Source organism: Rhinolophus sinicus, chromosome 17 (genome assembly GCF_057876585.1).
Source record: "Rhinolophus sinicus isolate RSI-liver-muscle chromosome 17, RSI-T2T, whole genome shotgun sequence".
Classification (NCBI taxonomy): Eukaryota; Metazoa; Chordata; class Mammalia; order Chiroptera; family Rhinolophidae; genus Rhinolophus; species Rhinolophus sinicus.
Window position 1 is genome coordinate 184433248 of NC_142517.1, and position 24639 is coordinate 184457886.

The 24639-nt window shown below is 35.4% G+C and overlaps 1 protein-coding gene and 4 non-coding genes across 6 annotated transcripts; all 5 read left to right on the forward strand.

Moving 5' to 3' along the window:
• The first annotated feature begins 25 nt into the window (after positions 1-25).
• Positions 26-22706, forward strand: NOP58 (NOP58 ribonucleoprotein). Of its 2 annotated transcripts, XM_088793726.1 has the most exons (16): positions 26-319; positions 3041-3117; positions 5014-5066; positions 5260-5378; positions 8375-8496; positions 9945-10081; positions 12100-12164; positions 13117-13251; positions 14022-14167; positions 14904-15030; positions 16590-16753; positions 17542-17676; positions 17925-17986; positions 19837-19970; positions 21889-22040; positions 22435-22706. In XM_088793726.1, the coding sequence occupies exons 5-16, from the start codon at positions 8389-8391 to the stop codon at positions 22483-22485; spliced, it is 1416 nt and encodes a 471-aa protein (XP_088649852.1). In that variant the 5' UTR covers positions 26-319; positions 3041-3117; positions 5014-5066; positions 5260-5378; positions 8375-8388; the 3' UTR covers positions 22486-22706. The 2 variants fall into 2 exon arrangements, with proteins under 2 accessions (XP_088649852.1, XP_019582392.2); XM_019726833.3 differs by lacking the exon at positions 5260-5378 and having other exon boundaries at positions 48-319.
• Positions 4367-4455, forward strand: LOC141568104 (small nucleolar RNA SNORD70). Its single transcript, XR_012491119.1, has one exon. It is a non-coding gene; the product is annotated as a small nucleolar RNA SNORD70 (small nucleolar RNA).
• LOC141568105 (small nucleolar RNA SNORD70) lies at positions 5156-5240 on the forward strand. Its single transcript, XR_012491121.1, has one exon. It is a non-coding gene; the product is annotated as a small nucleolar RNA SNORD70 (small nucleolar RNA).
• Positions 14225-14310, forward strand: LOC141568120 (small nucleolar RNA SNORD11B). The gene has a single exon (XR_012491139.1). It is a non-coding gene; the product is annotated as a small nucleolar RNA SNORD11B (small nucleolar RNA).
• On the forward strand, positions 15163-15245 carry LOC141568119 (small nucleolar RNA SNORD11). The gene has a single exon (XR_012491138.1). It is a non-coding gene; the product is annotated as a small nucleolar RNA SNORD11 (small nucleolar RNA).
• Positions 22707-24639: the final 1933 nt, after the last annotated feature.

The window sequence follows — 24639 nt, forward strand, 5'->3', positions numbered from 1 at the left end:
GGGAATTTTGCGGAAGTGACGTCCCGACGTCACCCGTCGGAAGTGACGTCGCATCCCAGAAGCGTTGGCGAAGGAGCCGCGGGTTTACACGTTCTGCACACAGTGCAGGGTGGAACCTTTAGGCAGCGTGTCTGATTCTTTGCTGGAAGGCGTGCGCGTTTTTTGCTTGGCCAGCCGCGGCCTTGCAGTCCTAGGGGAGCGCCACAAATTTGGTCTTTTTCTACACGTATAGGAGCTGGCGGCGGGCCGCGCAGCACCTTGACCCGGCCTCACCATGTTAGTGCTATTTGAAACGTCCGTCGGCTACGCCATCTTTAAGGTAGGTGGGAGATTGAGTCGTTGGAGGGGAAGGTGGGTGTTGGGCAGGCGAAGAGAAGGAAAGACCTCAGGAGAGGACGACACTGCTCAGAATAGCGTGGGTGGCGTTTATGTCCCTCAGTTCTCAAGCGGAAGGCTTTGGGCCAGGGAGGCGCGTGTTTCGGTGAACACGTGGTCCCGCCGTTTGGGGTGCCGAGTTCTGGGTTAGAGGATTTGACTCGGTTAGAAAGGTGGACAGGAACCGTATTAGATTTTACAGGTTATGCTAAGCAGTTCGGGTTTTATTTTGAGTGTTTTGAAGAATGACAAAGGTATTAGGAAGAGGAATGATCCACTTTGTGTTTTAATAAAGTTGCTGTGCTGTGTGGAGAATAGATTCCTATAGGGCAAGATAGGAATCAAGGATATTTTTGTCTTAATCTAGACAAGATAAAATTACTTGGATTAAGGTTGGTTTGAAGGGAAATATCGGGAGAATTTTAATGGTAGAACTGATGGGATTGGTTGATGGAATGTATGTGGGTTTTTGGTTTACGTAAGTGGGTGCGTGATGATAAGGAAGAGAAGAGCAACAGGTTGTTGGGTTTGAGACGGAGGCTAAAAAGTTCCAGTCGGTGCTATGTGAGGCTTGCGATGTCTATTAGACATGGAAATGCAATCGTCATTTCCAGTTTGAAGTCTAGAGGAGAAATCTGGGCTGGTAATAATCAAATTGAGTAGGTTGTTTTACTAGGGAAAGTTGAAGTTAAAGAGTTCAGCACAGAAATGTTTGAACAACGGGACATTTGAGTAGTGGGATGCTACGGAATTGACATGTTAGGAAGAATGAAGTAAGTTGAGTGCAATCCACGTGCCAGGCACTCTTCTGAGCTCTATAAATATATGAATACAGCAATGAAAAACAAATGTTTCATATATAAAGCCAAAAAAAAAGCTAGGTAAGATAAGTATAGTATGATTCTAGTTGTGAATCAAAACCTATGTCGCGTGGGTGTAGAAAGTCTGGAAAGGTACATACCAAAATGTTGATTTGATTTGGGAGAGCTTTTCACTTTTTATTCTCCAAGTTTCTCCTTTGACATTTGAAAATATATATACATTCTTGTTTTTATTTATTTTTCAATTACATTTGATACTCAGTATTGTATTAGTTTCAGGTGTGCAGCATAGTAGTTAGACATTTATATAATTTATGAAGCAATCCCCCCTGTTAACCTAGTCTCCACCTGGCACTATACATACTGTTTCCTCGAAAATAAGACCTAGCCAGACAGTCAGCTCTAATGCGTCTTTTGGAGCAAAAATTAGTATAAGACCCAGTGTTATATTATATTATATTATAAGACTGGGTCTCATAGTAAAATAAGACCGGGTTCTATTTTTGATTTTTTTATTTTATTTTATTTTTTTTTGAGGAACCTCCATACTGCTTTTCATAGTGGCTGCACCAATTTGGCAATCCCACCATTAGTTTATGAGGGTTCCCTTTTCTCCGCATCCTCACCAGAAAGTATACTTCTATTTGCACTTATTACATTAAGTACTTGTTATTTTTAAGGAAACTAATAAAATAGTAATTAACCAAAAGCTGGCTTTGCTTATTTTTCCTCTCATTGGAGTTGTCTGTGATTGCACTATTATTCACTGATGATTTGAGTGAAGCTAATAGAATCTCTTGAAGGCAACTTGGTAGCATCTGTCAATGTAAGATTTGCATAACCTATATGATTAATTAACTCCACTTCCAGTAGTTCTATAGACATGCAATATATATGCATACAAAAATGTTTTCTGAAGGATGAGGAAAAATTATAAATAAATATTTAATAATAAGGCATAAGTGATGGTATATTCATACCCTGTAATTCTAGGTTGTTAAAACTAGAGTTACATCCATGATACAAGTGTGTAGTATGATTACTAACAGTGCATAAATAAAATCACAGAGTCAGAAAGTTTTGAAGAATATATCCCTAAGTATTAATGACTGTTTCATCGATTAAAATAGCACCTTTTTTTCCTTTGCATTTTTAATTTTCTTACTTGAGGATGTGTCTTACAATTGATCATATAGGATAGGATATCCATATTTTATGTTGACAGATGCTACCAAATTACCTTCAAGAGATTATTGGTTTCATTAAATTAAGATTGAATAAAAGTTATTTCTCTATATCCTCACCGGTACGCTATGTGATAAGTCAAATGCTCAAATATTAGGGTAGGATCAATCCTAAAATCCATATTTCTCTATATTTAACATCCCTGAAATTAGGATATCTTAAAATTGTTGACAGGTCAGTTTAATTAATAGTGTAAAATAATGATATATTTTTAAAAGTGTTCTAAAGAAAGCTTTTTGATGTTGTTTGAACGTGATCTTTTTTGAAGGGGTTAAGGTCTCCTTAAAAATAGAAAAATTTTCAAAAAAGACCAACTAGATCTGAATTTCGTCTAGCTATTAAATGTTCTATAATACTGTTTCATTATTTCAGAGAGAAAAGTAGCTTCCACCACCCTTATTTTACATGTACAATTGTACTTGAGCCAATTATTTGACCAAGAATTTGTGCTGGGTAAAAACACTGGGGCATTATTTCAGAGAGAATTACAGCTTCTACCATCTTCATTTTACATGTACAGTTGTACTTGAAGAATGTAGCTATATATACGTGCCTAAACTATGATTTAAACAAAATTAATATTTAAATATTTATTACAGGTTTTGAATGAGAAAAAACTTCAAGAGGTTGATAGTTTGTGGAAAGAATTTGAAACTCCAGAGAAAGCAAATAAAATGTAAGTCATCTTGAAACTAAGAATTTAGATGTTCTTTTTACATTTTTTCCGGATTCATATGTTATATTCATAATGTTTTGTTTTGAAATCTATTTCAGGAATAATATTGATATGAGCCTAATTAATAGGTTCCTTGTTTGGAGTATAGTTTATCCCAACTAATTTCTATTAGTTGCAGACTAAATTGGACAGCACCACAAAATTACTGTTTTGTAAGATATTTGAAAACACAAGTTGATTGTGAATTAAATATAAATGTCTGTTAAAGGTAATACTTGTCAAAAGCATGGGCTACTGATCGATTTAACTTTTAGTTTCTCTAAGTTAGTGATAGTCTAATATTTTTTTTACTTAATTTGCAGTTTATTTATGCTTTCTGACTTCTACCTCTTAGCGTCTTCCGGGGTAATAACTAGGTAGTAAATCACTAGAAGGGTATACATGAATTCCCCAAGGTCTCTGGATGAGTATAATGTTGATGCCCAACTTAAGGAATGAGTGGTGGGGGAGAGAGCTAGAGCTCACTTTCCCTCAAGGTAGATACAAGAGGGCTCTTTCACCCTCTGGGAATCACCTTTTGGAATAGCTCATTTGGTGAGTGTGATCCTAGGAAGGACCTAACTGAGCTCTTGATACATTATGGATAATTTGTGTTATGTCCTTGGGTCATTTGATAATTCATCTGCTAGTGCTAATAAAAACTTGCAAGAATAGAAGGAAACTACTTAAGCTTGCTAAAAAGTTTTGAACCCAAAGAAGTGTCATACTAAACAATTAGAGAAACAAAATACGGAATTGCAGCATTTGTAGTGGCAAAAACCCAAAATTTTAAATAACTTAAATGTCCATGAATAATGGAATTGTTGAATAAATTGTAGTGTATCTGCAGATCTCTTGTCCTGGAGAGAGGTCCGTGATGTACTGAGAAAACCATGCTCCAGAGTTTATATAGTGTGATCCCATTTTTGCTGTGTTCTTCTACATCTATATGTGCATTTATGCAAGTACAGAGAGATAAGAACACATGCCACCTCAAAGGGTACAAATGGGAGGTGGAGTAATGCGGAATAAGATGAAATTATTACTTTTTCTTTAAATCTTTGTTGTTAAATGTGTATTTAAGGGCCCACGGGGGTGTTCTCTGACCAGGTAAGAAAACTTAGCTTAAGATAACACTATTTTAGACAGAATTGAAGACTGGTATTCCTTTTTAAAGGGCTGTATGCTTCAACTCGCTGAGTTAACTTGATTCATTGTTGTCAATGATGTATTCTTGTTGGAACTGAAGCTAAGTGATCTCACACAAATATTCGTCACTACCACTGAGACGACAATGAATTAAATGTGTGTATTTGTTTCGATATAAAATGATGTTACCCTGCATATAGTGTATGGGGAAGAAAGGGATAAAATAAGAGTGACGGGAATGAGATCTGACAATAAACTATTGTTAATGGCATTTGTATGGGATGGGCAAATCAAATGTCGTGAGATTCCTGACCTAAGATGGACTCTTAAACCTTTTCTTAAGGCCACTTCTACTGTATGCTGTATAGTAAAAGGCGTCTCTGTCCTTGGTTTTAAGCATCAGAAGCTATCCACCTCAAGTCAGAGTGTTTCTTGTGATTTGGATGGGGTAGCAAGTCTCTCTGCTACTGTTCTATGCTTCCTTCAAAACCTAGTCTTCTCTATAATAGTCCAAACGTTATTAGCCTAACATTTAGAGAAACTGGTTCTTTTATGAAGAACATCTAATTTTTTGCCCTGATACCCAATGACAGGAAAGTTTCTTTTATTGGTATATGCTTTAAAAGCAGTCTAACTCCGTTTTTTAAATATGTGGCTTTTGCAGAAATCAGTATGCACCCATAACATTTATTTTTTCTTTAATTCTAGAGTAAAGCTAAAACATTTTGAGAAATTTCAGGATACAGCAGAAGCATTAGCAGGTAAAGTCAAAAACTATCTTTCTGTTTTTAATCTTGGCAGTTTGTTATTCTTATTAAAAAGTTTGCTTCAGTTGCCTGAGTTAACCTTATTCAATGTTGTCAATGATGCATTCTTTTTGGAACTGAATTTTAGTGATCTAACATATTCGTCACTACCACTGAGACAACATTGAGTTAGCTTTTTTCACCATAGGGCTGGTTTTTCCCCCCATGTGATGAGAGCTGAGAAGTGGTTAAGTTGATCTCCCTGTGGAATCCAACAGCATAATGCTAAAGCACAATTCAGTAAAAGCTGTTCTACAAGGGACCAAGGTAATGTGGTCAAGCACACAGCTCTGATCATTTTCATCCAAGGGTAAAGTTGAGAATAGCCAGGATTCATAGTTGAAATATTAATAAAACAGCTCATCAGGGGTGCATTTTTAGCTTATTACAAGTTTTAGGAATACTAATATAGGTTTGTGCGTGTGTGTTTTTTAATATAAAAGCAACAGGCATAGGAGTTGTTACGTAAAGGGGGCATGATTTTTAATGATTTAGAAGAATGGATGACTCATATCCTCCAACTAGTCCTTATGGTGGGATAATAGTAATAAGGTTTATTAACTAGGCTTGGCTTCAGTAGGCAGTTAGATTTTTTTTTAATGTTGGGGAAAACAAGACCAGATATCAAACACTAATCATAAATTTTAAGTTGCTTAAATTCTATATCAAATCAGCCAACTACTTGGTGGTATAATTTGAAAATGAAGGGCCATATGGAAGAATATGGCTTAAAATTAGGCAAGAATTTGACAGACCCAAATAATTTTATCAGCCATAGGAGAAGGGATAGTTTTCTTGTGAAAATTAGGAATTGTATTTTATTATTAATGGGCCACCCCAACGTTGGCAAAGAGATAAGAAGGAAGACCCACCAACGGGCCAATTTTTAAAAATAGCTCTAGGTTTGCTTCATCCGTTAGTAATTAAAGCCTCATCATAGAGCCATAAAGCACAACTATTGTAATTTTTGTCTGGAGACTTAAAGGATAATTCTGTTAATCACAGCTTTAAAATTAAATATGGGTAGAATTTTGGTAAAATCCCAAGGAAGATTGTGTTACCTATTCTCCAGCTCTGGGGCTCATTGTTCACATAGACTGATTTGAACAGCTCCTAGACTTTTAAAGTGCTACAGCCCTGATCCCAAGTGGCTTCTTGAATTGCTTTTTGGTATATTTCTGACCAGTCCTTATTAAACTATTAAATGTACAAGCCTCACCTCTACCAAAACATGAAGAAGGTTTTTACTATAGCTAATGCATCGATCATACAGTGATTGTCAGATTTTGTGCTCACCACTCCAAAACTATTTAATCCTTGAAACAATCCTGTGAGGTAGATAATAGTATCACTATTTTACAGGTTATAAAACTGAGGCTCGAGAGGTATCTCATTTTCCTACCGAGCTTTTGGTATATTCCTTAAGATAATGTAAGATAAATGAGTGAAATGCCATACCGTGTGAGAACCCTCTGACCCTCTCCCTCTGCCTCTAAGTTTATGAGGGGAGAGACAGTGTTGTTTATTGTTAAATTCTTAGATTCTAGCACATATATACATATTTTGGAGTACATGAATGAAAGTAGGGAGCTCTGTCAATAACCCGATCATAGGCACTTCTGCGATGCCTTTTCCCATCTATTTTTTAGATGGGGAAAATTGAACGTTACTTTATTAAGAGAACAGAGTCTTTCCTGAAAATTAACTTCCTACTGCCTTTACAGGGCAATTTTGACATGATGGAACCAAAACTCAGTAGCTCAACATGCCAGAGTATGCATTTTAAATTGTATAGCCTAAGAAAGAGTCTGATGGGGTGTGATGTCAAGAATTTATATTGGTCCCAGAAGTTCAAATATGCCATTTGCATGGAGAGGTTTATTTTTACTCTTGGTCGAATTTTCAAGTTACAAGTTTTTCAAATGGCCACAGTAAAATTTGGGCTAGCCTACGTTTGGATAAGTGGGAAACTACTAGGGGCTGCTCAGCAGTGTCCAGTAGAAAAAATAAGTCAAAGAAAGACTCAGCTTCCCTTTATCCCTGTCACCGTCTCTGTGTGTACTGTCTTTTAAAAATACATGTGAACAGTAACTAACAGACTTTTTGATAAAGGGAAGATAAATGTTTGTAAATGTTAGAATAGATCTAGGGTAGAAAGTTTTACTTTTAAGAAATTTTAAATAAAGGCGAACACTAGGTTAAAGTACAAAAATAGATATGGAAGATTGAAAACTAGGAGCAGGAAGTTGAATACAAGTGTTCACTTATGAAAGATTAAGAAGTTCTAAGAAAAAATACAACTCTCAATAGAAAGGTGCGCTCTAAGGAGTCAGTGTTGTACAAAGTATACAAGGTGAAAAACCCAGCAAAAATAGCTTGAATCTTAGCTCCTTAGAGTGTGGAGACCTCTCTTGGAGCTGTGTGGTAGCCAGGCGGTCTTTGCACCTTTCATCTTCACAGATAACAGGTAAAATGGAGTTGTAATTCAGATGGATGGATATGTAGTCAGGAGGAAAGAGCAAGCACCCAGCTGATTAAATGCTTGGCCTTAGAAGTCATGACAGACTTCATTCCTGCCACACATACTTTACATTCAGCTAAAACCCAAACAAACAGAATTGTTAATCCAGGTGGGTCCAGAAAATCTTAAGTGTAGGTTGAAGAAAGGATGAGGATTATAAGTAGATTTAGAACTTGTCCAAATGAAAACAGTCCCAAAATTGAATAGGTTGTGTTTGGTAGGAAGTTCCCTCACTGGAAGTTTACACACATAGGCCTGATGACTCTTCTGGGTCAAGGATTAGCTGAGATAAAACCCCACTCAGTTGTGCTTGCACTGCAGCAGAACCTCTAGAATGAATACACCTCTTATTACCAGATTCTTCACAGGATTTTAGGTTATTTCAGAATCCAGAGCATCAGGCCAGTCTGGGTGGGTGTTCCCCCCACCTCTCCCAATTCCCAAGTAGATTGTTTCTAACATTTTTATGATTCTAGCTCTCAGTTCATGTGGTGTAGGGATGCTGGATCTGTTTTAACTCCTGGTTCTGGAGTGGAAATCAGGGTGGCAAGATTAGATGAGATTATGAAATGTATAACTTGTAAAACATTTTTACATTTATCATTTCATTGCAGAAGTAATGTTAAATTCAGCCCTTTTGAAAGGAAATGTTTATTTTGCTTTATTTTAAAAATTTAAATAAGATCTTAAGCTCTTACAGTTAAAAATTTGAGAATTAACTCTTTTCCTTTTTCCTGAAAAGCATTCACCGCTCTGATGGAGGGCAAAATCAATAAGCAGCTGAAGAAAGTTCTGAAGAAAATAGTAAAAGAAGCCCATGAGCCCCTGGCTGTAGCTGATGCTAAACTAGGAGGAGTCATAAAGGTAAAGTTATGATTTTCTTTCATGCCTGCTAATAAGAGCTCAGCATAGTGACTGCATAGCCCAGCCTTTGTAATGAGTTGTTTATCATAAGTTCTCATACTTGATCTTTTTACCCTAGGCTAGATAATAATTGATTTCCAATGTGATTATTAGGACTAAGCATACGTATATTTATTGTAGAAAATACAAATACACCAAAAAGTGATTTAAAAAAATAGCTTTAACCTTGTCCCCCAGAGATGATCTGTTAACACTTTATGTATATCCTGCCATATTTTTATTTTAACCTCATTTTCTTTTTCCCAACATAAATGGCGTCATGACATTTCTTTTTTAGTGTAGGTGTATGTTAGGAAATTTTAGTAGGGAGTAGATTGCTAGAAATTAAACAAAGTGAAAGTGGAAGGTAAGTGGAAAAATAGGCCTCTAAACATGAAACGTAGAACAATTTGAGAGCCAGTTGTGACAGTTTTGATTTTTGATTCTTGAAGTAAGGATTATATTATGTTGTAGGTTTTTTAGGTAGGAAAGCCCTAAAGCGATTTGAGGGTTTTTAAAGCCAAGATTTAAAATTTAAGAAGTTTGTTTAAATAGATTATTTCTAGTACTATCAGGTAATGTAGTTTCCTGTGATGGTGTCGATCTCTTATCTTCATCCTTTGAAGTGCCCACAAATGTTAGTTTATATTTTTCTGTTAAAAACATTAACTTTTAGTATAATAAACATACACACAGAAAACAAATTGCTGAATAGTGGGTTTGAGTATCTTTAATTTTTTTCTTTAAAAAGATCTTACACTATTAATCATATATATCCTAAGTATTTGATTCTTAAACATGATGCAATATGTACATTGTTGTGTGCCTATCATTATATGCATTTGATGAACTGGAGATTTGTATGAAAGTATTGCAGTGGGACAAAAATGCAGGTGTGGGGAACAAAATTTATTGTGTAAAAACTTAAACTGTACTTATGAAGATTTATGTATGTGTATACACATACATATCAACACGTATGTATTTGGAAGTACTTAAAGGATTCGAACAGTTATTTATCTGTAGTGAAAGGGCCTACGACCCAGAATTTCGCTTTTTATTCAGTTCCCCTTCCCTATAGTACTGTTGATTAAAATTACCTTCGTAATTTTAAAAAGAAGTTAAATGTAACAGTAAAAGATCTCTCAAACCAACAAAAAAACTAAACTACTAGGTTAAACTGTATCTCTTTACAGCTTTTGATTCATGTAGACAAGCTGTATTCCAGAAAACTTACACCAGCTTTGATTTCCACCAACAGTATATTGAGGTGTTTTCCCCACAAACACTAGAAACTGCTTTTTATGAAATTGAGAAATGGGTGTATTTAACTCAGTGCTATCTGAATATTTAATGATTACAGGAAACTTTTATTTCTTTATTTAATACAGATGTTCTTGTTTTTATAGGAAAAGCTGAATCTCAGTTGCATCCATAGTCCTCTTGTTAATGAACTTATGAGAGGAATTCGTTCACAGATGGATGGATTAATCCCTGGGGTAGAACCACGTGAAATGGCAGCTATGTGTCTTGGATTGGCACACAGGTGAGATTTAGTGAAAAATAAAATCAGCTTTTTTAATTTTAACTTGTATTTATTTGTGTTTTTCCAGGACCCATTAGCTCCAAGTCAAGTAGTTGTTTCAATCTAGTTGTGGAGGGTGCATCTCACAGTGGCCCATGTGGGGATTGAACCGGCAACTTTGTTGTTAAGAGCATCACGCTCTAGCCAACTGAGCTTACCGGCTGCCCCAAGTCAGCTTAGTTTTTAATAAACAATTATATAGCACTGTTCTAAGCATGTTATACATACTAATTTAATTCTTGTAACAATGAGTAGTAGTAGTACCCTCATTTTACAGCTGAGGAAGCTAATGCCCAAAGTCAATACAGCCAGTAAGTAAGGAGGCCAGAATTTGAACCCAGGCATTCTGACTCCATTGCCTGGACTCTAACCCTCACCATAGGCGTTTTCTACCCCTCTAATGTTGGATCCCACAATTCTTGGGCTTTCTCTCTTTTTTTTTTCTCTAATCTCTGCTAAATCATTTGCTACTCCATCTACTTCGCATGTCCCCACATTTTCTCATCTGCCATGATCTCTTATAGTGAGAGAGACTTGCTTGTTTTGCTCTGATTTTTGTGGCATTTTTATAATTCAAAGAGAAGCACACTGACCTATCATATTTAATCAGAGGTCTATTAGATTAGAACAGGCATTTCTTCCATATACTGTAGTTGTGTTTCTGAAAAGCTTGACGTGAAGTTGCACTAAATCAATAGCTTATGAAGAAGAAAAAATAAGGTTAAGGGTGAACTACTCAAAACCTATGCAACTTTGTAAGCAGAGCACTATCAAAAACAACCGTAGAGGGGTGGGCTAGTGGCTCAGATGGTTAGAGAGCGAACTCTGGGCAACGGGGCTGCCGGTTCGATTCCCACATGGGCCAGCGAGCTGCGCCCTCCGCAACTAGAATGAAGTCAATGAGCTGTCGCTTAGCTCCCGGGTGGCCAGATGGCTCAGTTGGTTGGGGCGCGGGCTCTCAATCACCAAGTTGCCAGTTCGACTCCTTGACTCCTGCAAGGGATGGTGGGCTGCGCCCCCTGCAACTAACAGCTGGCAACTGGACCTGAAGCTGAGCTGCGCCCTCCACAACTAAAGATCGAAAGGACAACTTGACTTGGAAAAGTCCTGGAAGTACACACTCTTCCCCAATAAAGTCCTGTTCCCCTTCCCCAATAAAGAAAAAAACCTAAAAAATGTTAATACAGTAAAAACGATGTGTTAAATTTATATTAAAAGAATACTACAGTAAACAGGTCTGTGTGAACAAAAAATATTGAGCATAGATTGACGGAGAATTAAAGCTCTGCTAACTTAGACAAGCAAAATGCATAAATGTCTGGAAGAACTTGCTAATAAGCATTTCTAAGGGAACAAATAGCTAAACTGGGTCAAGATTCAAACTTGTGATTAATTGGCATTGTGTACAACAGTGGTAGGCAATCAGCTATCTCTTAAGAGGACATTTGGTTATGTGTAGATATTTTTGGTTTTCACAACTGGGTAGGATCTGCTACTAACGTACAACGGGTAGAGGGGGATATCATACAATGCACAGAATAGTCCCCCACAACAAAGACTATCAGGTCCATGATAATAGTGCCAAGATTAAGAAACCCTTGTATACGGTATTATTCCTTCACGGCTTTCTGTTTTCAAGAGTTGCAGTGCTGTATTTTTTCATACCTGCTGGTATAAAGCATTAATATGTTGCAAAAATCATCTGTGAACCAACATGACTTGCGCTACACAGCATTATCCTAATTGTCATTCATAAATTAATGTTACAGAACTATGGATTATAGCAGGACAGATTTATTATTTCTTTTTAAATGTGTATTTTCTGATCTTATTCTTGTTCAACTGATTTTCCTACGTAGAAAAAATTGTTTAAATGTAGCTCTAAAGGAGGAATTTGGGTAAAGAGTTTCAGATGTTACATAAATGCAATGCTCTTTATAGATGCTGTCTTAGTAATTTGTTATTTTCTGCCTTCTCAGCTTATCCCGATACAGATTGAAATTTAGTGCTGATAAAGTGGATACCATGATTGTTCAGGCAATTTGTAAGTATAGTACTGTGAAGTCTATTCTGTCTGTTCCACGTGGTTTTTTCCTACTATTAAAACTACCTTTTATAGTTCTGTCTGTTGATGAAGAGAATGGAGATTAGCTAGAACTTTTAATAAATAAAGCGAAAAATGCAGAATAGAAAAAGGGAAAACTGCCCATAATTTGACTAGTTAGAGTAATGTGAATTATGCTGTATAAGTCAATTCATTTGTCTTGCCATGAAAAAAAAAATGCTAAAACCATAAGTGGGATCTGTATTGTGTTGTGTTGTGCTTTTTTCACTTGGTTTTATAATAAGTCATTCTCCCATATCATTAAATGATGTGTTTTGTGTGGGTTTTTTTTTTTTTTTTTTTTTTTTTTTTTTTTTTTAATAAATATCAGTCTTAAACAATTTCCAGTTTTAAAAATCCCCTTAAATGGGGTTTCTGGGTATATAGGTATATACCCAAAAGAATTGAAAGCAGTTATTCACACAGATACTTATATACACCCTTGTTTATAATAGCATTAGTCACAATGGCCAAAAGGCAGAAACACCCATTAACAGATGAATGGATAAACAAAATGTGGTATATACATACAATGAAATATTCATTCTTAAAACAGAATGACAGTCTAATGCATGCTATAACATGAATGAATTTTTAAAACATGGTAAGTGCAATAAGCCACACTCAAAAGGACAAATATTGTGTGATTCCTAGAATAGGTAAATTCAGAGAAAAAGTAGAAGAGATTACTAGGGATTAGGGGGAGGTAGGAATGGGGAGGAGTTTGATGGATATAGAGCTTCAACTTATGAAAGAGTTCTAGAAATGGATAGTGGTAATGGTTGTACAACATTGTGAATGTACTTGAAGCCACTGAAATGTATACATTTAAAAATGGTTAAAGTGATAAATAAGTTCCTGTTTTTTGTTTTCTCATTGTAATCTGCTGCAGCCTTGTTGGATGACTTAGATAAAGAACTAAACAACTACATTATGCGGTGTAGAGAGTGGTATGGCTGGCATTTCCCCGAATTAGGAAAAATTATTTCAGATAATTTGACATACTGCAAGTGTTTACAGAAAGTTGGTGAGTAACTTTAAGGCATTGAAAATAATTTATTTGCATCCTAAAACATGAGTTAAAATTTTTCTTAAACTTCCCAGAATTTTTTACAATTTACATTGTTTTAGGAGTATACCTGTATCAATGTCTGTTACATTATAGAGACAAAATTAACTTAAACTTTGATTTTGATGGCCCATGCCATAGAACATGGCTCTAACTTGCTTTTTCTTAAACTGGCTTCTCACATTCATGTGAATGTGCCTCAGGGAATTCCCCATTAATAGGGACACCTATAGACTTGGGGGATATCCTGAAATATATTAATAAGAATATCAAAAGTAATATTGCTATTTATACTGTTAGTGTTATATTCTATACTAATAATACAGTAATATTATTAGTAGAGGAACCTGACTATTATTACTGAATATAAGTTAGTTGGCTCACACTATATTATCACATTACCACCCCAACAATTCTTGGCCCAAGTTTCAATATAATCTTAACTACAAATTATCTATCACAGTATTTCATGGGTGTGTGTGTGTGTGTGTGTGTGTGTGTGTGTGTGTGTGTTTGTGTGTGGTTTTTTAGAGGGAGGTAGTGGGGAGAGATTTTAATCTATAATTAAGCATTACATAAGGAAAATTACTAGGTGAAACTTGTTCACTTTTTGTTTTGTTTAGGCACCCTTTTAATTGGCTTATCTTTACTTTTAGTTTTGACTGTTTGGTGGATTTGATATAATTTGTTGGAGTGATTTTTCTTCATCCTCTGCAAACATTCTATAGGTGATAGGAAGAATTATGCCTCGGCTCAGCTTTCTGAATTACTGCCAGAAGAAGTTGAAGCCGAAGTCAAAGCAGCTGCAGAGATATCTATGGGAACAGAGGTTTCAGAGGAAGATATTTGCAACATTCTGCATCTCTGCACTCAGGTAAACTATACACATAGGGAAACTAGTTGTGGTACCAACTCTGTAACAATCATTTTCTGGTGGCAATGATGATTTTTAAACCTATCGTTCACCTGATAAATAAATATGAGGGTGTTCAGTCACTACCTCATCTGATGCCATCTTGATTTATTAATATATACTGAAAGAGGGGAAATGTATGCTAAAGTGAAGTTATGAGTACTAGTGTATTTGTATTGTTCCATTGGCTGAATTATGAGTTACAAATTCATTAAGAGGGCAGAGAAGTATAGCTTAAGTTACACAATTCTAACACGTTTGTAGCCTGTGGTGATATTTTTATTCCTCGTTTGGAGAGAACTGTACTAGAATCAGAGAGGATGACAAATGTCTACTCTTCGGAGGTTTTTTTGGTTTTCTTTCAAAGGAAGGCACAGCTCATAGTGGCCCATGCGGGGATCAAACCAGCAACCTTGGTGCTACCAGCACCACACTCTAACCCACTGAGCTAACCAGCCACCCCTGAGGTTTTTAAAAAGAACAGTAATATTGGCTAACATTTCAGGCAGTGTATTGGGTTGTTTACATACATTATCTAATAAAATCTTCTCAACAACCCTTTTATAAGAACAGGTAAGGAATGATCAGTTTTCCCAGAGTTGCACACTGCTAGACAATAATTTAGTTTTAGACGTGAATTTTATGCTATTTTTACTCTTAATCATTTATGAGTTATTTATTTTGTTTCTTATATTAGGTGATTGAAATCTCAGAATATAGAACCCAGCTCTATGAATACCTGCAAAATCGAATGATGGCCATTGCACCCAATGTTACAGTCATGGTTGGGGAATTAGTTGGAGCACGGCTTATTGCTCATGCAGGTGATAATTTTAATGTAATTTGTAAACAAGGGTAGAGTTGAGTTGTTTTCTAACTAGCATTTTTTAAAAATCTTTAAACTACAGTTATTAAAGAAACAAGTAGATGGTATATGAGTGAGGACGGAGGACCAAGTGTTCAATGATGATTTTTATTTGTATGCCTGATTTCTTTTGGATAATGAAGGCATCTTTAGTCACTACCTCTTCTGAGACACTTGTCCATTGTCAGAAGTTTGTTGTGCTTAATTACAATAACCAGGTGAAAGTAGGAGGATGAAATCAGTTAATATTTTATAATAAAAACTCATTAAAATTTGAATAGTTTTAAAAAATCACAACAGTTGAGATAGTCATGTGCTGCTTAACGATGGGGAAATGTTTTGAGAAATGCGTTAAGCAATTTCATCATTGTGCAAACATCATAGAGATGGTATTGTCTATTATACACCTGGCTATATGGTATACTGCTGTCGTATATGTGGTCTATTGACCAAAATGTCATGTGATGCATGATTCTATATATGCTTGATTGAGAATCTGTTGCTATTGGATATACTATTTTATATTTTAATATAGTTGACATACAAAAAAAAATATTTTGAAAAAAAATGTTTTGAAATGATTTATAATAAAACTTAATGCATGCGTATGGTGATGTAATGACAGCTGCTAAAAAATATTGTAAATTGCATACCTGCAGATACAATGAGGTACTAGTTCATTAGATTACTGGAGACATTGTAATAATTCATCACAGATCTTAACATATCTACAGCAAAGTGTTCAGAATAGCTCCTTCATTGGTCAAATATGCCATTCAGAGACCCTCAGTTGCAAAGTATGGAATTATCTAGGCTGGTTTTGTTGTCTACATCCAAAATTTCATAGGTTAGCTGAACTTATAGAAGTGAGAGATGCAGGAATAAGCAGAAATGTGTGTTTGTTGAATTTTAAACATGTATATATAATGGTTTAGTGACTGCATTAATATTGGGGGTGTTTTCTGACAGAAAATCTATGTAACAAATCTAACAAAGCAATAATGTTGTATACCTAATTAGTGTACTTAATAAGCATATTTCCTCATTCGTATCTTAACACAGGTAAGTAAAGTGTGGAGTTTATCACTTAGTTCTACTATCAAGTTGTCCTAATAAGTTTCCATTTCTTTGTATGGGTTTTTTTCATATCTAAAGCAGCAGAATATTTGATATCCAAAGTACATCTCAAAAATAAGGGCTAGATTGAGAGATGTCTGTAAATACATGTTTATATCCTGTGGTATGCTAGTAGAATGTAAAATAGTAATACTTTTACTAAAATAAGTAAAATTGAATAAGCTTATTAATCTCCAGTTTGTCATACATATCACAAACCTTTGCTTTTGGTACTAATGGAATAATTACAAATGCTGAGGCATCAGGATTTTTAGGGAATTCCAAACTATAGAATCCTGTATTACATCAGATTTTTATTTACTCTGGTAGGTTTTGTGTTTAATGCTTGGAACTTTTCAAATACTTGAAAGTGAGTGCATTGTAACTACTTTTCTTTTGAAGGTTCTCTTTTGAATTTGGCGAAACATGCAGCTTCTACAGTTCAGATTCTTGGAGCAGAAAAGGCACTCTTTAGAGCTCTAAAGTCTAGACGAGATACCCCTAAGTATGGTCTCATTTATCATGCTTCACTTGTAGGCCAGACAAGTCCCAAACACAAAGGAAAGGTGAGTTACAGTTTTCCTGAAGTAGGCCTTTTTTTCTCTCCAAACAATACATTTTCCACATGCTTTCTAGTATGCAATAAATCTTTTCTATTTTTTTCTCTTGAAATAGAGAATGATGACTTCTTTAAAAAACACTTCATAAACTGAAAGAAATGGTTTGAAGAAAGTGTTATTGGTCCTGTTAAAGTGTTTTCTTTCAGTGTGTTAGTATTTTCCTAGAATTTATCCATTGGTGGGGTTGGGTGGGTGGCACATCAAAAGTATTCTTTGTGGCGGGAAACCAACTTAACATCAACATATATGAATTGCAAAAAAATAATAGCTCTTTGCAGTGTTGTCTCTATTTTACAAATGAGGAAACAGGCTTAAACAAATTTAGGTACTTTCACGTTTTTTTGTAGGACACAGTTGAACAAAAGACTAAAATTTAATAAAATTCAGAGCAGAGTGGTGGGAGAAATAAAGGGTTCAATAAAATAAACTGTTAATTAGCTTGAAAAGGGAACTATACTTTCTCTGGATGACCTCATGGTGTAGAACTAACATCACTGAGTAGAAACTAAAGGAGGGCATTGGAAGAATAGTTTGAGCAAGTTTTAAACAATGAACTACTGAAAGATCATTTCATCTATCAAAATGATGGCAGTATAACCGGTTAGCCATTATATTGTGGCAGAGATTCAAATGTAGTATAGCTGGCTTGAGTTATGTGATTCAAAATACTTTTGTAATTCCTGATTTTAAAAAAATCCTAGAGTGAATGTTTCTAACTTTCAGTTCTCTATTAGATTTCTCGAATGTTGGCAGCCAAAACTGTTTTGGCTATCCGGTATGATGCTTTTGGTGAAGACTCCAGTTCTGCAATGGGAGTTGAAAACAGAGCCAAATTAGAGGCCAGGTTGAGGACCTTGGAAGATAGAGGGGTAAGAAACACATTCTGTCTATTGCAGAAATGTTACCTGTTAAAAATTAACTGATTATGAGTAGTTAATGTACTTACTCACTTCACCTGTTAAACAGCTTTATTTTATGATGCATTATAGTTTGACTAATACATTCTTTTTGTTCCTGCTGTTAACAATTTTCCTTATATTTACGAAGAATTGATATATTAGAGTATATACTATAAAGAAATTGTCTAGAAAATCACTAATAATTTTTCTTTTCTTAGATAAGGAAAATAAGTGGAACAGGAAAGGCATTAGCAAAAGCGGAGAAATATGAACATAAAAGGTGAGTACGTTTGGTGGGGGGTGCGGATGGGTAATTTCTGCTTATTTAAATGTTAATTGTTGACAGCAGTTTTTTTAGTATAAACCGAAGCACTGCAGTATTCCCCTAATTTTTTCTTTGCCATTTAGTTTTCTATATTCAGTTCTAGTTTTTAATCATATACACATATCATATTTTTACATTATTATAATAAGTACATATATTTGTTTTGACTTTTTTCTTAATATTTAACTTATTTCCAAATATTGATAGTAAATATTTGTCATTCATAGTTCCTATATAGTATACCATTTATCAAAAAGAAAGTTCATTCAGTGTTACTCTAACCTATGTTTTTTGAAAGGAGAGAAGTCTAAAAATGGCTAGGAGGCATGGTAGTATTCAGACCTAACCATAAAATTAAAATGAACGTTTCTAGTCGTTACCAATAAATTCTACTTAGGAATCTTGTAATCAGTGTTTTTTGGTTCCACCTCCCCCACCCCCGTTGAAGCCATTGTTTCTCAGTCTAGTTGTGTAGGACACAGCTCCCTGGCACATGCTGGTATTAAGAGCCTTGTACTCACCCCGGCTGAGACTGTCAGTCACCAGTTGACGGTCGGCCACTCACAGCAGCTCACGCTGGCCGCTGGCCGCTGGCCGCGGGCCACTGGCCGCTCGCCGCTCATGGCAGCACACGGTACCCAGAGTGCTGCCCGCAGCAGCACTCAGCAGCCTGGGGCAGCTTACCCCAACCTCCGCTGCTCTCTGCAGCCCAGCTCCAGGGAGAGCTGTTGTTCACAATCTTAGCTGTAGAGGGCACAGCTCACTGGCCCATGTGGGAATTGAACTGGCGACCTTGGTGTTAGGAGCACGGCACTCCAACCCCCTGAGCTACTAGGCGGGCCCCCATTAAGAGTTTTAATAAATTTTATGCTATAAGTGGGTGGGAAGAGTAATATATAGTAATATGGACTATGAATATATTTACATATATTTAAATATACACATTCAGAAAAATCGTTTTCTTTTATTACGGAAACAAACCATATGTATTTGGTGTGGGCATTAATGTTTTATATTTTGTGAGTTTTCTAAGTAAGTCTGATTTGTTCTTAGTTGACAAATGGTGGGTCTTTGTTTCTTAAATTATAAATGTTTTTAACTTATAGGAGTTAAAACAGTCATAAGCCTACAAGTCAGCTTAAAAAATAAGAAACAGAATATTCCTCAGCTGTTTTATACAATTTTTTAATGTTCCCATGCATTATGCTATGACTTCAAACACATGTGCTTAAAACACCAATTATGAGATTTAGTTCACGGTTTAGGCACTAGGTACTTCAATTTTATTCTTTCTGCTATGTTAAAACAAAAACAATCATTGGGTTTTAGGAATTCTATCCATATGTATCCCCGTTCCGCTGCCTCTTGGAATCTTATGATGAAGTCGCCTATATTAAACCTAATTGGGGTGTTTTAGTTTTCATTGAGTTACTTTATATTCTGAAACTTGAATTGGTTCAATTTTTACTTTCTAGTATATTCCTTTGGTATAACGAGATTTTCTCCATTTTTCCTCTATGCTGAGTATTTTTCTGTACCATAGTCATTACATTGGTTACTAAATCAGAATTCCTTTAGCTCACCACTTCTCTTGAAGTGTGATTGAGCTGCCTGGAAGATATTAATTACCTCTTTACCTTTTGGAAACTATTAGTTTTCATAAACTGCCCCAAAGTCACTAAAATGAAATAGCATTTTATTTTTATGTTTGTGTGTTATCTGATGTTATTTCCTTTAAACCTTTTTAGAATTATTTTAACTGCAGACATTTGCAGGGATTTTCTAAAACTCTTTGGCTCTTTCAGTGAAGTGAAGACTTACGATCCTTCTGGTGACTCTACACTGCCAACGTGTTCTAAAAAACGTAAGATAGAACAGGTAGATAAAGAGGATGAAATAATTGAAAAGAAGGCCAAAAAAACCAAGATTAATATTAAAGGTTAGTTTGAATTTTTTAAATGTCATTTATACTCTTATTCTTTTAGTACAGACTTCGTAAGTTTTGGGTAAGAACTTTATTGTGAAACCACTCCATATTGAAAGCTAGTGCTGTTTTAATAAGCCATTGTGTTGTCTGGGGATAGTTAGGATATAATTTATCTGCCTTCACAGAGGAATGTGAGAAGCATTTCTTTGACTATGTGGGAATGCAATACATATTATACTAAATTTACCAAAATTTTAGTTTCCACGGCATGAACTGTTTTGAGAATCAGCTTAAAATAAAAGGAAAAAAGGTATGTAGTATCTAAATGAGTCACTGAAATATTTTTGTTATATAGTTAAGTGTAGAATTGATGCAGCAGTGGTTTTCTTCATTGTTTCTGTTATGTGGAATGGACTAGAGTGATCACATACTGGATAGCCTGCTATCATAGTAATAATATTTAAAAGGTGGTCTCCTGTGAACTAGGCTGTCTTGCAAAGTTGGTAAGCAAGTATTCCCATTTAGTAGCTTAACCAGTGTTGAGTGCCTACCATATAGTCTAGCAAGACAGGCATTTAAGCAATGACTGATTTAACATTTGGTTTCTAAGTAGCTCAGTGGTCAAAAGTGCACTGTCAGCAAATGTGGACTCCTGCCCTAGATGAAGAAAACATTTTTTTAACTCCTATGCTGCTATTTATTGAGCTCCCTAAACCCATTAGTAGCATTTGAAAACACCAGATTTGTGTCTTCACTTGTATATCCAGTAAGCTTTTCAAACTTAACATTCATGGATCTTTGCCACTCCCAGTCTGTTGCTCCACAATTTTCTCCATCCTATAAATGGCAATTCTGGTTACTTTGGCCTTTAACCTGAATCTTCTCTTGCAACCCAAATCTACTCTGGCAGCAGATCCTTTTAACTGTACTTTGAAAGTATATCCAGACTCTAACCACATGTCAAATCCACCACTTCTTAATGTAGTGGCTACAGTGGTCTTGTTATTCCTTAACTTGCCAGCTCCTCCTTTCTCCCAAAATAACCTTAGCGTTTCTTTTTTTCTCTACCTGGAATAGTTTCCCTCAAGATACATACATCATTCACTTTTTTACCTCTTTGAGGTATTTGCCTGACTGTCCTGTCTAAACATCACATGCATCGCCCTGCTCAGTGTTTCTCTACCTGCATTATTTTTATAGTTAACATTGACTACTATGTAAAAATATTGTGCGGTGAGTGCATCATGTACTTTTTGTCTCCCTACTCCTACTAAAATAAAAGATTCATAAGGACAGGGATTTTTCTCTCTTGTGTTTTGCTGTATCTTCAACTGTTTAGATTAGGGCATGGCATATAGTAGGTACTAAATAAGTATTTGGTCAATGAATGTTTAATGATACCTACCTATTATTGAATCCTTGTTCAAATGTGCCAAGCAGTGTGCTCTGTATTCTGCATGTGTTATCTCGTTAAATCCTAGTAATAATCCAATAAGATAGACATTACTAAATTTTACAGATGAGGAAATTGAGTTTACCTAGGTTAAATGACTTAACTCAGGGTCACAGCGCAGATTGAATAAACCCAGGACTGTTAACTCCAGAGCATAAACACTTAATCATTTCTGATATAAATGGACTACCCAAAAAGCACTGAATTTGGAGATGAGATGAGATGATCTGCTTTAATTCTAATTTCTATGCATAGCCACATGATCATGAGAAATTTGCTTCTCTCTGAGCTTATAAATCACTTGTGAAGTTTGGCCTAGGTAAGTGTTAGAAGGACCTTTTTATATTTATAAAATTATATAATAAACATTGGATGGTTGACCAGAATGATAGGAAACAACTAAGATTCCAAGGTTTTGGGGGGGAGTGAGGTCTGGTACAATGTTAATTATTGTATTTTTACACTAATCTTATTTAGTTGAAGAAGAAGAAAAGGAAGAAGAAGAAGAAGTACTAGTGGTGGAAGAACAGGAGATATCTGTGAAGAAGAAGAAGAAAAAGGACAAGAAGAAACACATTAAGGAGGAACCGCTTTCTGAGGAAGAACCATGCACCAGCACAGCGGTTCCTGTATGTTTGTTTTTAATTACCAGTATTTTATTGCCATGGTCCAGGGTCTCCATATTTTATTCTACTCTCTATCAGAAATGAGCGAGCAGTTTCTAAAAAAATGGTTTTCTTGATGGGAAAGTAAAAATAAAACGACAGTGTTGTATTTATGTTATAAAATGCTATTTCCCAACCCTAGATCCTTACTACAAAATGTGTTTGCTTTGAGTAGGGGAGACAATATGATTTGCTACAGATCACTTTCATAAAGGTGATTTTTATATTTTAAATTTTTCATCTTTTCCCTCAAATCTGTTTTCAAGAGAAATATGTCTACGTTGCTTTTTATAAGGAAAAGTTATTACTCACCTGTACATTTACAGCTCTTTCAAAAGCACTCTTGGTTATTTTTCAGAGCCCAGAGAAAAAGAAGAAAAAGAAAAAAAAGAAAAATAATGAAGACTAATGGAAAGGAATCATAATTTAATCAACTGGATACATCATGCTAAAGATTCAGGAATATGCCAGAGATGCTCTCTAAAATAATTGAGGAAAGGTTGGATGAAAGTGACTATTCACCTATAGCTTTTCAAACCTACTCGTGTCTTGACAATGACTGTTAACTTTATTATATCATCATTTCTTAATCTTTGTTATACAAATAAAAATATTTTCTTTATATTTTAAGGCAGTTCTGTGATCTCTATGTTTTAGGTAGAGAATCTGGCCCTTTCTGTATTTAGCATTTGACAAATATTGTTTTGATAATTATATCAGAAAAGTGAGAGTTGTGAATCATTAATTTGAAAACTGGAATCTTGTTGGAATGTGTGGTGGTGAGCAATGCCTTTTGTAAGGCATTGATTAGGTGGACCAATTAAGAATCTCACTCTAATATGACTCTCTTGTCTTTTGGGGTTTTAATTTGTTCCTTTTCTCCTTTCTGCCTCTATTTATTTAAATCTGTGTTTTATGTTCAAAATTTTTAAATTAGGTGAGCAAAACTTTTTGGCATCTCTTCAGAAAGAAAAAAATTGTGTCCTAACTTTATTTACTTGCTTGCAATTCCGAAAGGTGCAAGAAACTAATTACTAAATCTAGACCCTGATTTGTTTCTAAAGTAATCTAAAAGGGACCTTTTGTAAAAGGTAATACAAACTCATAATAAAGAATGGGGGTTAAAGTGAAAAGACTAAAACTAGGTGTGAAGTGTATGTAAACTAGGACATAGAACACCAAAGAGATCTTTATTTGTAACAAATGCCTGATTGACAGTCATATAGTCATGATAGTCACAACTTTCGTAGGACTTTCATGTGGCATCTCTGGGGGTGATGGGCATCGTGCTAAATAAAGCCCAATTCAGTGAAACATTCAAAGGGTGGAGTAGTTAGAATGATAGCTTTGAGTTCCACCTCTGCTTTTCCTGTTACCTGGGCAAGTCAGCAATCCTTGTTTCTCGTTTGTAAGTCAGAAATAATGGTCAAGTGTACTTCTCATAACAGTGGTTTGTAGAAAATGGTACAAATTTTCATAGATGTAAATACATTCCATTATTTTGATTGAATGCTGCATGAAGTACATGCAGCTACCCTTAGACAAAATTGCATAATGGGGCTGTTTATTTTTCTCCCAGGAGAATGTTGTCATTTTACTCCACACAGTAGTACCCCAGACTCTTAATTGATTTGGGACTGAACAGATTTTTATTTTTAACAATTTTTGATGAAAGTGACCTGTAGGCTGCCAAGTGCTATGTAGTCAAAGCTTTATATAAAACAAGATAGACTGAGAATACTAATTAGTAAACTACTCCTAGTCAATTTGAGTGGTCTCCTATAGGCCTCCTATCAGCTTTAAGTGCTAAAGTCTTAACTGTTTAAAACACTAACCAAGAGGTGAGTTCTTGTTCTTTGTATTAAAATGAAGCACTTGTTTTATTGAAGAGCCTTGGGAACTTAGACTAAATTGGGAAGCTCAGGTGAATTTTGTATATAGTTTTGATAAGCAAATTTGAAGAATTTTCTTGTGACAGCCACATAAACCTCTGCTTAAAAATTGATTCTTCATTGCACTCCACCCCCTTCTCTTAGAAACTGTAAATTTATATTTTCTGGTTTAAACTAACTTCTATATCACTCCACTGTCTTCTGGGTTCTCAGTATGCTTATCAAGACCTTGGCTGAGCTGCCCTCTCCAGAGCTCCAACCTTAGAACACGTTCTGCTGTTCTCTGTCCAATAAGAGTTTTCAATCCATTTGTTGCTTCTTGAAGGCCATCTTTTAAAACTTGGCTCTGGTTCATCCTCTGTCCTCAGCTGTACCTCTGATTCTGAAAACTGCAAGCTACTCTATGTTGGAACATTTTTTAATACCTGAAAATTGGAATCTTGTTGGAATGTGTGGTGGTGAGCATATGGATGTTCATTGTACTTTCTCTTTTTCTTTTCTGTATGCTTGAAAATGATCATAATTAAAAGTCTTATTTTTTAAAGCAATAACATGCTATTTATTTGCTTTAATTCTGAGTTCTTTATCTCTGAAAAGTTCTGTGTTTGATCTGTATAACATTCTTGGTCAGCAAACACTTGGGACAACCACTAGGGGCCAGACACTTGTTA

Coding starts and splice junctions, on each gene's coding strand:
- NOP58 (XM_019726833.3), top strand. CDS start 275: ATGTTAGTGCTATTTGAAACGTCCGTCGGCTACGCCATCTTTAAG. Junction 320..3,040: donor TCGGCTACGCCATCTTTAAG/GTAGGTGGGAGA, acceptor TATTTATTACAG/GTTTTGAATGAGAAAAAACT. Junction 16,754..17,541: donor GTCCCAAACACAAAGGAAAG/GTGAGTTACAGT, acceptor GTTCTCTATTAG/ATTTCTCGAATGTTGGCAGC.